Genomic DNA, 13824 nt, shown 5'->3' with positions numbered 1-13824 from the left:
GAGAGGCAGAGTTCCTCAGAAGTTAAGATGGGCAGAGATTCACCAATCTGTAGAAAACTGCCTTTATAAACTGTGGAAACATTTCGAAATGATGCAAAATTGTGAAGAGATTTAAGAGCTCATCATCTACAAATCATAATGTCATCAAAAGATTCAGAGAATCTGGAGAAATCTCTGGAAATCATTGAAAAGGCTTAGGATCACTTCCAGAAACCACTGTCTGTGAACACAGTTCACCATGCCATCCACTAATGCTGGCTAAAGCTCTGTCATGCAAATGTGAAGCCATGTGTGACCATGATGCACAAATGCCAACATCTTCTCTGGGCCAAAGCTCCTTTAAAACAGACTGAGTCAAAGTTCTGTGGTCAGACAAATTGAAATTTGAGCTGTGTACTTTAAAAACACAGTGCAGAAGTGCACTGAGACAGAATGAAGAAAACAGTGTGCAAAGGTCCCTGTTTTAGTTTTCCATTGTGTTGAAATTATTTCTGGAAAACATGGATGCTGTGGCCTCCTGACAAAAGGAGAGAGGGGCCGTCCAACTTGTTGGATTTAAAAGTAGCCAGTATTTGTCTTAAAATTAAGCGATTTCTCAATTGAAACATTTGATATACTTTTATATTCTATTAAATAAAATTATGTTTGTCTTTAGATTCTTTTGGAATTAGGGTTGTATCAAAGCTTTTAGCTTATGAAAACTTCTGAAGCACTCGCACAATACATCCCTTTTGGTCTACTTTTTGTAGAACTGAGGACAGCTTGACTTGGTTTCACTAGTTTACATGTAAGGAGGACTGTCCATCAGGGACCACAGCTCTATAGATATCATTGATGCCACGGGGGCTGGGAGTTTGTTGGCATTATCAATATGTGTGCATGTGTGTGTGAGCGTGAGCTGTTTTCTAAAGATCCCACACATTATGGTGAAAAAAAAAGCAAAATTTAAGCATTGTATGTGTGAGTGTGCCCCAAGTGTATTGTAGGTTTTTAGTAGGCATTAGACTATAGTGTCCTTGTTACAAAAAAAGGCAGTTAAAGTGCAAATGTGTTTGCAGATTTGAGCATGTGTGTATAATATGGGTCCATGCTTCATTTCAAGTTGTTTGCATGAAGGTTGGCAGAGCCCTTTGTTTCAGGGTGCTAAATATTTATGGGACACAAACTTTCCATGGACAATGAAAACTCTTCATCTGCCATAAACTTAGAAATGTATATATCAGTACCTTTCTCTGTAATAAAAACAGTGTGGAGTGGCTGCAGGAGAAACAGAGTGATTAGAGAGGATGAGAAAGATTCATCCTTATTGGGAAAGGAAAAATGGGGTTTAAAGTGCAGCTTGTCTTGTGGACTTAGAAAATTTGCAGCATTCTTGAGTAATCCATTTGTCCAGTCTTGATGGATAAACGCACAGTTAGTGCGTTGGGACAGTATTGTCTTTCTTTTGCTTTCCACCCTGATATTTTCAGTTGGTGAGATTTATTTCAAAACGTAAAACTGATTGTGAATGTGAATGAAGCGATTTTTGCATTTAATCCAGAATGAAGTATATATTGTCTGCAGTCTGTTACAATGATTTATCGTGCTATGCTATTTTTAAAGTGAAAAGCTTTTCTTTTCTCAAAACTTTTTTGTTTTGAGAAACAAATTCTTTAATTTTGTTACTTTTGCTTTACTTCTTGATCAACACCTTTTTACCAATCAATAGAACATTCATTAGGGTTTAGAGATTGCCTTGTAACATAATGATCATTTATTTATATCCCTTTGTTCAGAGGGTCCTTTTAGTGGTAGAATTGCATCATTATTCCTTCTGTGTAGTGTAATTATAAAAGTGTATTGCTGAAATTCTGCCTCTTACGCCTTCACAGTGATTTTCTTGAACATGAGATTCTCAGAGGTACTGCCGGTATTTTAAATTAGACTTCTAACAAACAGCTTAGGGATGGTATAAAAAGCAGTGCACATGAACTTATTTGGACTGCACAACTCACAGCCATTCATTTCTGCGTTGTTCTCTCTTCTCAATGACAGTACAAGCACTCGTAAAAATCACACAAAGGGGGCAAGAAGGAAACATTTCTCGACAAAGGCTCATTTGACCATTTGACCATGCTATTGTATGTGCCGTTATGCACATTGCATAGCTCTGTGTGGGTTTGCGGCATGACTTTACATGTACATAATATACTTACTCTTGTATTGTTGCTGAGACCTGGTTGATTTATCAGGTCTTATGCTAATATCTGCTGCATTACTATAAAAGGAGAAAGAAAGAAAGCAAGTTTTGCAGAAACACTGGGCAAAGTGCAGTGGCTGATGCTTTACAATCATTGACTTAATTGCTCTAAATGCTGTGTTTACCACAGAGAGGCATGAGGTTCCAGTCATTCATCAGATTAAATCCCCAACAGCCGTCAGTGTTGCGCTCATTCCTTCAGCTTGTCACAGTAGGAATGTCTCAGACTGCACTGTATGCACACATGTTCAGGTTTACTTTCTGTGTGCTTCTCTGTGTAAGTCCTTCTTTTTCATTTAAAAAAAACAAAATAATTACACAACACCTTGGATCTGAAGTGCACATTCTATTGTTTTGAAGACTTATAGCCACAAAATCTTTGCCCCTAAAACTTTTCTAATGACTAAATGTGTAAGAAGGAGAATTTCCTGTAAGTGTGAGACCTAAGAGTTGTGACCTCTGAGGTCTCAAATATAAGACCTCTGATCTTAGGCCTGGCTGCTGATGCCTACTTGGATACTGCCGCCTACTGATAAGCACATCCTTTTCCTGTCAACAGCTGCAGGGGCCTGAAAACACCTGGATACCACAGAGCTCTAGGCTCCCTGACATGCAATAAAAAAAGACTCCATCTATGTGTATGTGTGTGAATAGCTGTGTAGATTTGTGGCTGCTTGTAAATGCCTTGGATTGTTCTCAGATGCCGTAAAATGCTGTAATGATCCGTAATGAGGATCTGCACCCTGAATGTGACCACAGCTGTGCGTACGTAGGTGCACGAGGCTGGTAGAATTTTGTTTTTCAGTTCCCCCTCCTCAGGTGTGGCATGCTGTGCAATAATTTACCTAATTGGCCGTGACTCTTTTAATTACTAACTAGTTTGTTTCAGGAAGGAAGAAGCGTACAAGAGGCAGAAAGGCTGAAAGGAAGGATTTCATCTAAACAATAACATAACAAAGGCAGATATACTGTATATATATATGTGTGTGTGTGTGTGTGTGTGTGTGTGTGTGTGTGTGTGTGTGTGTGTGTGTGTGTGTACATTTATCTGTACATGAGACTTATATGAGCACACTGCTGCTCTTTTGTGTGAGGTGCTTCTTGTATAGGTCTAAATCTGACTATTGAGAGCAAAATCCAACCAGGGGTAGGCAGCGCATGCAGATTATGTTTCTTGTGGAATTTGGCATAATCAAGAGCTTCAAAACAAACCTGTGTGGTAGCTGTGGCATCAACACTGTGTCCAGATATGAGATTTTCTTTCTGCATAATGCTAACGACTTATGACATACTGAAGAGACTGACTGTCTGTGACAACAATAACTGAAATACGGCTTTATTGTAAGACAAACAATACTGACCACAGTAGGACTTGCTCACGATAAATAGCTTGCTCACATGACCTCCTCATATCAAAATTCCAGCAAGAATCGTTGCAAAACACCACAGAAACTCAACTCCTCATAAACACATCAAATAAATATAGCTGACCTGAGGTGTGTGGCCAAGAAAAATAATATGAATAGTAATGCGGTAATTCTTCTCCAACAAAAACATATTGAACTAAAATCCTGAATTGAATATGTTTTTGCCAGAAAAAATGCTTATGAATAAAAGGAAATAGTTTAGACCTCAACTAAGCTAATAACCTCCCCTGCTAGCTGTCCTAAAGCCAAATGTCTGAGTTTACTGTGTAAATAACAGTAAGAGTAATAAAGTTGCATTTTGACTAACAAGAACTGACAGAACCTTTATATTGTATATACAAAGATTTGATTTTGCTTCCTGGTGGGGTTACAACCTTTACATAAAAACTGCAGTTTTGAGCTAGATGGCTGTTTCAGCAACTGCTGGGATTATTTTAGTTTACACAATAGCAAAGTAGGCTGTGACGCAGCCGAGCTCTAAGAAATTACTGTTTTTGTCACTGGATGGGGGACAAGACTACGTGTAATAGCTCTATAACCACTAAGTATATGAAAGTTGCATGTAACTTATGGGTCTGAAAAGTGAAGCCAGTGCCGATGTGCCAGCAGGAGGCTGCTAGTTTGATTTCAGAAAGCAATCTAAGATCTAATTAAACGTTAACCTGAGTAAACACTTTCCAGATAAGTTGAAGGTTTTAGTTACTTGTTTTAATTTGTCTGCTTCTTATTGAACGCAAGATATTATTTATTTTTAAAACTATTATTAGAGTAAAAAAGGATGATAGAGAGGGGTGTCCCTTAGGGTGAGCTTACCTGAGCTTACAAAACATCATTTGTATTAACTAAATATTATTAATATTAATTGTAATTAATATTTAATTTAAACAAATGGCGATTTAAAGTGCAGTTGTTCAGCCTTTTTTAGTTTAAACATAAGTTAAAAAAATATTTTTTTTCCAACCATAATTGCTTCAAAAGAGTTATTTGTGGGCAGCTGACCCTCAGAATAGCTCCTCTCCCCAAATATTTCCCAGCAATAGCACACAGAGTGCAAACAAAAACCTGACTACAAAATCCAACCGGGATGCCAATTTCACTTAAACAAACACACAATAAAAACTCATTGAGCATATGGAGTAGAAATGTATTTTTTCTGAAAAAAAAGCAGAATGGTTTCCTACCATCATTGCACAACACATGTCCTTTGGCCTAGACCACAGGGGGTTGAATCATAGGATGTTCTGATTTTTAAACTCTTTTCAAGTCTGCCACTGATTGGCTAGGATTATGGATCTAGACTACTCTGTGGCATTCAGAAAAATATTATGGTTTTCATGCGATTGCTTCTTTACAACATTAACTGATAGAAGGTTCTCCAGAATATTCCTGAGTACAGAGTCTGATATAATATCTTTTACCTGAAAATGTACAGCATTAGCAAAGCCATGAAATAAAAGACAAGGAAATTTTAATTAGGAAGTCATTTTCAGATATATCGCAAACAAACACAGTCTTAGATAACACATTTCAATACATTTTAGCTGAATGGGAACAGGAGACGGGGCTGCCTCAGAGAAACTGAGATGTTAAAGCTATTGCATAAAATTTTTAAAGCTAATCTGTATTCCTTTGGTAAAGATGTTTCCTTACAGTGGGTTTATTGTCTCTACAAATGTGTAAAGCAGGAAACTTAGAGTCTCAAAACAGTTTTGACTCATTTCAGTCTTGACTTCATTTGCAATTTCTGCTCGTAATATACACTAAATACATCCTTTATAGTCATGTATTGTAAGCAAATCCAGCAGCACTAAAGACACTGCAAGTGAAATGCCTTGTGGAATGAAAAACACTCAGGGATAAAATGGCAATGCAGAGGGTAGAAACTCTAAATTCGGATTCTGTATCATGCTGAGTGGTTTGGTTCAAATTGACGTGACGTCTCAAGCAAACATCAGGTGGCACAAAATCCATTCTCAAATAAATCCAAATACACACATAAGGGGTGAGAGAAAGTGTGTCTGCTTGTGTGTGTGTGTGTGTGTGTAAAAGAGAGTGAAAGGGTAAGCCTTTGCTGTGGTTAAACATTAGCGCCAGGCAGTCAGTAATCCAATCACACACACATGATCTGTGCCCTTTTGCAGGAAGCGCCCTGTGAAGGGTCTCTATCTCAGGACTTCATTACAATTAAATGAGCACATAAATAGTGCACACATGGTAATGAGAAAATGGGAGGATTAGAAATACGAAAAGGTATAAAGAGTCTGAAGTGAAATGCAGTCGTGCAAGAAGTGAAAACAAGTAGACCTATGAGGAAAAAAGGAAGGAAATTACTTAAAAATGAGCAAATGAACCAAAAAAAATGCTCAAAACTACACACTGAGCATTTGGTACAGAATTCTAGTCTGTGTGTTTGTATTTGGATAAATGATGTTCTCTGTGTTTCAGCATATTAATTTTGAAAGAAACTAATGGATACAACATCATTATGGTGGTGAGGAGGAATATACTTGTCCCTCACCTGATCTCAGTCCGATTGAGCTGCTGTACCATTTAATTAGGTGATAACAGCCTACTCAGAGGTGGGGGAGGCAGTATCTGAGCCACGTTAATTATATCTTCTATTTTCCGAGGCAGGTCTATAGATAACAGTGGAATTTAAACTAGGAATTTTGTACTGTGATCCAAAATTACATATAAACATAAAATAAGCACAATAAAGAAACCTTTAAGTTGGTTTTATATGTCATTTTAAATCTAACTCTCATCAGTTGGTCTACTTGTAGGTCTGTGTATAGTAGTCAGGATTTCCTTTGAGGATGTCAATACTGCCACCCGGAGCTGCTGGTTCCTGGTATATTGTCGCCCACTCTTATAGATCTTCCTTTTTAAGAATGCTCCTCATGTTCTTAGTAGGCTTGAGGTCAGTGGATGATGGCTGTCACAGTGTGATTGTTTTCCTTTTTATTCCAAGGGGTAAAGGATGTTTTGTGCAGCAGGAGATAGAGATACCATTTTGAAAAGGTATCTCTTGGAATCATTTCATGTATTGTAGAAAATCTTTTTATGACGCTTCTTCTTTAACACTAGAATGAACCAATTAGAATTTGATGGTCACTGGTACAAGCCACAGTCACCTGTGTGGCAAACAAACAAACAAACAAAAAACTGTGTCCAAGGATTTCCGAATCTAACCTTTTCTCATCACATACTAATGCATGTGATGAGTGGCTGGCGTTGCACATCTCCGCCCCCTTACTCACCCCTTATGAAAGCTTCAAAAGCACTCTTTTGCACCACATTTAAACCTAGTGGTTAGGTGTCATTTTTCTACATGCAGGATTGCTGTTGTGAACCATGACCAGCTGTATTCAGTGTCTAAAGATAACAACTGAGTGACAGTGTAAGTTAAAAGCAAAAAAACCCCCAAAAGAAGTCAGAGTTTGAAAATGAAATAATAACAATAATAAGAAAAAAAAACCTCCGGCCATCCCTGAGTCACAGGAATATCAACCTTTGAAACAGAACTGTTATTTTTCTCTGCCACAGCTGGTGTATTAACAACTGCTGCCAAAACACTTTGTGTGTAAGGAAGAGATGCCAGCAACATGTGACAGATCAGCAGTATTTGATGCACTGGGATAATAACGGGTCACCAGAATCTGTGGAAAACAAATTTAATCCAAACTGAATTTGCAGAAACAAAGAGTGAAACTGCTCAAATATGTAATTTGCAGACCTACTGCTTATAAAGGGAAAAAATGATATTTCATATCAGATCTTGATAAATTAAATATTAAAGTTGATAATCTTTCCTAAAAATGAATTGTGTAATTTGTGGAAACCGAGATCTTTAAACTGTAGAGAGCTGTATTGAAAATCCTTTTTTTTTTGAGCAGTTAAAAAAAATCAAATTTGTTCTTATTGTTATCTTTTCATATCAACCCCACTCATAGTGACAGGATTGTTGTCCTCTTGGACTCAGGGGAAAGTTTGCTGTCAAGTGCCCGTGTAATTTAAACTCCATCCTCTTTCCTGTATTGATCCTGGTGTGTCACTGAGCTGTGCGGCATGATGGTGTATATCTGCTGATGCAATATTCATAAGATAACTTTATAATTGTCAGGAAGCATTCAGGTCATGTTGAGCTATGTGACGGCTTGTCAAAGTCAAAAGGTTATCAAAGGTTATCTTTCTTACACATCCTACCTACTTAACCACCCACTGAAGAGTTTACTTTTGATAACACAGAAATTGCTCTGCTTGGATAAAGTGGATAATGTCAAAACAATCAGAAAGAATAAAACAAAGAAAATATCATTCAAGCCTTTGAAATGTTGGTAGCATTTTTTGTCAGGGATATTTTGCATATCCTTCTTAGATCTTAGTCAAAATCTCTGCAGCAACACAGCACATGATTTATATATTATTTAATTTTTTTAAATGAGTTTTGTGTTGTCAGAAAGAAGAAGCAACTATTTTTCAGACATTAGGGTGAGTGCAGCACGGGAAGTAAAGCATGTCATCTACTAATTGGAAGGTTGGTGGTTCGATCCTTGGCTACTCCCAGTCTGTGTGCCAAATATCCTCGAGCAAGCAGTTTGCTCTCTGATGCAGACATTGGAGCATGAATGTGTGTCGATGTTTCTTTCCAAGCTCTTTAGACTGTGTGTGAATGTTACATAGAAAGCATTCACAAAAAAGTGAATGGGTGAATAAAGCGCGTTGAGTGCTCAGGTAGCGTTGAAAGGTGCTCTATAAGAGCCAGTCTGTTTACCATTTACCATGTAGGTTATACATGCTTGTATTTGCCGAACATTTTGTCTGCTACACTAAACGCCATGCGGAAAATTACCTTAAATCCTTTCTTTTAGACTCAAGAAAGGAGGATTGTACTAACCAGACAGTGTTTGCACAGCTTGTCTCTGTGGCTATCAACAAGCGGAAGTTTATGAATACAGAGAAGACACACAGTCTGAAATACTAAGCTAGCTATACCAATGATTTCTTCCATTAAATCGTCAAAAAGCCATCCCTGAGGGACTAAATGTTTAAACATGCTACAATAATCTAAATGAATGACTTCAATCACTTACTCGTGTTGTTTAGACGACTGGTTCTCTAGACAGCAGGCCAGTTCTGAGAAGCCATGAGTTCATGAACGGGCATTATCTCTGTAGTTCGGTCTGTAGCAATTTCTCGTTGGTTGTACCTTGGCTAAAAGTTTTTCGTTCTGTTAAACGTCAGAAACTAATAGTTATCTGTGTGCACGACCTTGAAAAAACATCAGTAAAATTTATCCACCACAAGTCAACAACAAATACATTTTTACCCTATGGGAAATCTGGATCAGCTAAATCTACTCTGTAGATACTACTATAGATGTTTTGTCCTTCACTTGTCCAGTTTCCTCTATTGTTTTAAGGACACACTGCAGACTGTGCTGGGATATGCCAGGTTTTCACCTAATAGCTCCTTGGGAATCACCTTGCTGGTGCAAACATGTCATTTTATGCCTAAGAAACTCTATTATCCTTGGCATTTTACATAGGATTTAACTATAGAGTTAGGAACAAATGATGTGTTTGTGCAACAGGCTAGTAACAAAATACCTAAAGACACTATTTAAAATGGGTTCTTTGCTAAGCTCCCTGTTATGTTTAGACACAACACTAGTTTATCCCTTGAGTTAGGTGCTTTTTGCATGAATTGTTCATAGTGTTAAGGCCTAAAAAACTAACAAACAATGGTCAGGTTAAAGGACTGGACTGGAAATAAGAGAAAAAGAAGCCCATGTCCAAGAAAAAACTTTTTATAAAGCCCCGAAAAGTGTTGCTTAAGATCATTTAAAATAATTACAAGAAGGTCTGGCTCCTCGGAAGCAAAATATAAAGAAATGAGAGGTGACACAAGACTTTTGCACAGCACTGTAGTTGCAAGTACATGCGTTTGCACTGGTATTCACAACAAACAACTACTACTTGTAGCTGGGAAAGGTGTTAGTTGTAGACACAGATATTAACCTGGGTTACAGTCTTTGAAAGGTCAGTGCACTAGCTCATTAAATGCGCTATCTTGTGCTGAAAATGTAAATGCACGTATAGTCCTGATGAGATACATTTTCAAAATGTGAAATACACAAAGGCTGCTTCTTTCTCTTGAGTTGTCATAAACAATAGCAACAGCAATCATAAGTGCAGCTATTTACATACATTCTGTATGTAGACAAAGCATATCACAAGGCACTTAGACTTGAAAGACATTTACATCATGTATTATTCATGATATAGGCCATATAAAGCAACTATACAGTTGATGAACAGAAACAAAAAATCTAAAAGCTGTGGAGAAGTTGAGACTTTTTTCGATGGAGAAAAATAAATGTTAGTATATTTGCTTTTTTTTGTGATACCAGAATATCTTTAGTCTAAGTCATGTTGTGTCCCTACATTGTTACAATGTTCTATCACTTCAACACACTTGATTAGATAGCTATGTGCTGTAAATCATAATAACTGCACCCAGCATATTGAAGTGACCTAAACCTCCAGTTTCTGATAGGCCAAACCATTTCTGTAATTTTTTCTCCAAGGTTCCCTGAACCACCCCCAGAAATCCCAGCATAGTAGTTGAACTGCAGTGAAACATTATGATGTGATAAGGTTTATGTGGCAGCACAGTGCAGGGAGAGTTAAGTTCTTCATATTGTTGGTGCTGAGTGCCAAACCAGCAGCTGGACTTGAGCTGAAGTTTCAGATACCTCCTGTGTAAGTGTAAGGTTTTATTACTTTGAAGCACTGAGGACACAGACTCTGTACCTGCGTCACATAACAATAAACTTGCTTTAACCACAGTGGTTTGCAGCAAACACAAAAATTACTGTGTGGGTGTTTGAACCTTGATGATGAGAAAATGTATTTAGGCACATCCTCGTGTTGCTCCTGCTCGTGTGCTGCTGCTGAAAAGTGACAGCAGTTCCTGTAGGAATAGTTACACTTTAAAGCTACAATATGCAACTTGGTGCCTTGAGGCGGCACAGGAAAAGAGTATTGGTCCCCATGCCCTCCCCCTTAGTTTAGCAAGTTTACACCCCAAGACTTATCACTCATTTTGATTAGCTGTCTACCTAGAAATGCTATCTAGCCTGAGGCTGAGCTAACTGGCGTCCATATGCCCACAACAGGTGTTGAAGAGGCAATGAACGCAGGTAATAAAACAAGCGCTGGTGCTCACTCTTGTTTCCAAATGGCCCTTTACTGCCACACCTTCAGCTTTGTTGCTCCTTGATTTCTTTCCGCCTCTTTTCGTCTGCTCTGTGCCGTCACTCCCATGTCAAAAGGTATTTGTGACAAACACAGAATAAAATGTGCATTTATTTTTGCATGATAACATTTATCATGCCCATTTAAAAGATGGGAGCTAGAACACTATTTATTTATCTATTTACGCATTGATTTATTTATTCATTCAAAGTAAAACTGGCTGGTCACCCTATACGGGGCCATTTTCACATTTTGACAGTGTATTGATGTATTAGCTTTGCTCTTGGGGCACCTGGTATATCAAAGGAAAATTCCAATGCACACTATGTTGCATGTGTTTTTATATGACATTTAAAATAAAAATGATTAAAGCTTTGTCTTTGTCTATTTTCTGCAAACCTAAACTATCTTAAGAAGACGATTTATTCTGTACTTGTTTATGACTCAAAAAAATGCACTTTCTGAATATCTTTTTTCATAATAATTCCTCAGGTTGTTTTTATTTAGAAAGAAATAAAACAATTAAATTGAAAAGAACAGCTGTGACATGTTTTTCTTCTTAGAATAATTACATTTCTTCTGTTTTGTCACCGGTTACTATCTACTGCAAAGGCTTTATACCATAATTTACTTTGTGTTGCCATTTTCTGACACAAGGACAGAAAGCATCCCTTAATTGAAATAATTAAAATGCATATGCATGACAGCTGAATTCTATTTTGAATCCCCAGAGATAAGAAAAAGAAAACCTCTACGTTGTACCTGAGGTTATATGCACCCAACTACTCCCTCTTTCCTTATAGTGCGCAGTGAGCAACGTTGCTACTTCATCTTTGTCTGTGATTCTTTGCTTCATGCTTGCTCTGTTTCTTTATTTGAAGGTGTCCTTGAAAAAACAGTGGAGGGGGAAGCTGCTGCTCTCACCAAGGCTAAGACCCTTTACAAGTCCTGTACCAACGAGAGTGAGTCAGCGGGCAAAAGACATTAACACGCTATGCCTTTTTAGATCTTCTATTATCTTAATGTGAACAGTCATTTTGTAAATTGCTGTTGAAGGTTAAATGTTTCTTATTCAGTTTTTGTATTGTCTATCAATAAAACTGTCATGAAAATGTACATGAATCATTAGTTTTAAAAAGAAAGAACTGCAATATTTCAGCTTTACATGATTCAAATGAATGCTTTCTTCAGAAGTGCTTTGCTTTGGAAGCCACATCAATAAACTCCTCAAAGGCCTCTGAATTGCCACAGGTTTAGTATGTACTTGATAAAAAGCAATACAGTGGTTTAATTTCTTTTTAATTGATTTTCACAATTTTATGAGTAGAAAATAAATGTATCTACACCACAAAACCTATTTTCTTTGATTTTCGCTTCTAACTAGGTTTAATTGAGCTGAGAGGGGGGAGTCCTCTGCTTGACATGCTGCCTGATGTGTCTGAGTGGCCTATAGCTGTTGACAACTGGGAGACAAATTATGGTAGAGAACTTTATTTCTTTTTCAAGTGTCATTGGGGATGATGTTATTGATGCCATTTCTTTCTTTTTCATGTCTTTTTTACCTTTTTTGTCTTATTTCTTCAGGGAGAACATGGAGGTTGGAGGACGTCATTGCCAAGTTGAATGAGAAATATGGAACTCTGCTCTTGGTTAACTTTTTCGTCGGCACTGATGACAGGGATTCAACCTCGCATATCATTCATGTAGGTGTACGCCTGTGGCAAGGAAAAGAACTCAGCTCCCTCTCTTCATATTCTAAAAGCCCTCATGTCCCTCTGTTCACTGAAAATAATGACTAAGCCTTTATTTGGCTTTGATATTGAAAATAATGTCTTCTTCTCCTTGCCAGTTTGACCAGCAAACAAGCCTTGGCCTGGTGTCCAGAGATTACTATGCGTGCACTGGTCCTTATGCAGAGGTCAGTTTGCATGTTTACATGTATACAAATCCACACGCCAGTGCAGTGCAGTTAAAGCTTTTTAATCAATGAATAATGAAAGCAGTTCCAAGTATTCATTTGAGCCCCTGGATTTCATGTCCCTCGGAATTTGTTCCGAAAAACACAAATGGTGAGGCTATCAGCCGAAACATACGTTCACATCAGTGCACAAATAAATGTTATTCCTACTCTTAGAAATGTAGTGAGTGTGTATGTGATGAACAAAAACACACATAATGCTGATAACTCTATCTCAATCCAAACCAGATGTGTGAGTGGAACAGATGTCCTTTGCTCTGGTTTCACTTTACAGCTTCCTATTTTGCCTTAATTGATATGCATGTTTTCTATAGACCAACTTTGTATCTGTCAAATCTTGTTTTAGTCAGTGGTTACTGAAATCAGTGAGTTACATTTATTTTACAGGCATGTCGGGCCTATGAGCAATTCATGATTGACCTGGCTAAGCTGATTCGCAAGGACCGAGGACTGGCGATCAATGAAACTCGCATTAGAGAGGAGGTGACACGAGTTATAGACTTGGAGAGAGACATTGCTAATGTAAGTATGCATTTGTACTTTGCTGTTTTACAAGTAGAAATATGAATTCAAATACTTAAGAACTTATGGCTTTGAGAAACCATGGGAAAGAGATCTTGTTTTCAGTAATGCATACTGTAGTTCAAGCCTGCTCAGTTCCAAGTATTTATCCAGTTCCAAGTTTGATTATGATCAATAACTGAATGTGAAATCATTCCCGGTCCACTGCGAGAAGTGTGGCAGATATAAAATAGAAATCGTCAAACTAAAACTGGCTAGTTGTCACTGGGCAAATGTTGCTAGTGTAGACTTCCTGGTGGTTGAGAGCTGTCCATAATCAAATAGCTAGCAAGATAATACCACAATCAAAAATAAACCTCTTTGTCACATCTTACTCCTTTGCAATGATGAGCAACAGAA

The 13824-nt window shown here is 37.7% G+C and overlaps 1 protein-coding gene across 4 annotated transcripts in view; it reads left to right on the top strand.

Moving 5' to 3' along the window:
- Positions 1-13824, top strand: part of LOC116323654 (neprilysin) — a 40741-nt gene that overhangs the window by 15005 nt on the left and 11912 nt on the right. For all 4 annotated transcript variants that reach the window (XM_031744037.2, XM_039597958.1, XM_039597957.1 and 1 more), the window contains 5 exons: positions 11807-11887; positions 12310-12405; positions 12510-12628; positions 12775-12843; positions 13291-13425. In XM_031744037.2, the coding sequence (XP_031599897.1) occupies positions 11807-11887; positions 12310-12405; positions 12510-12628; positions 12775-12843; positions 13291-13425 (500 nt within the window). The remainder of the gene's footprint in view (positions 1-11806; positions 11888-12309; positions 12406-12509; positions 12629-12774; positions 12844-13290; positions 13426-13824) is intronic.

Source organism: Oreochromis aureus, linkage group 14, assembly GCF_013358895.1.
Source record: "Oreochromis aureus strain Israel breed Guangdong linkage group 14, ZZ_aureus, whole genome shotgun sequence".
NCBI classification, from domain to species: domain Eukaryota; kingdom Metazoa; phylum Chordata; class Actinopteri; order Cichliformes; family Cichlidae; genus Oreochromis; species Oreochromis aureus.
Note: the sequence above shows the minus strand (reverse complement) of the source record. Positions and strands in the feature narration are given on the sequence as shown.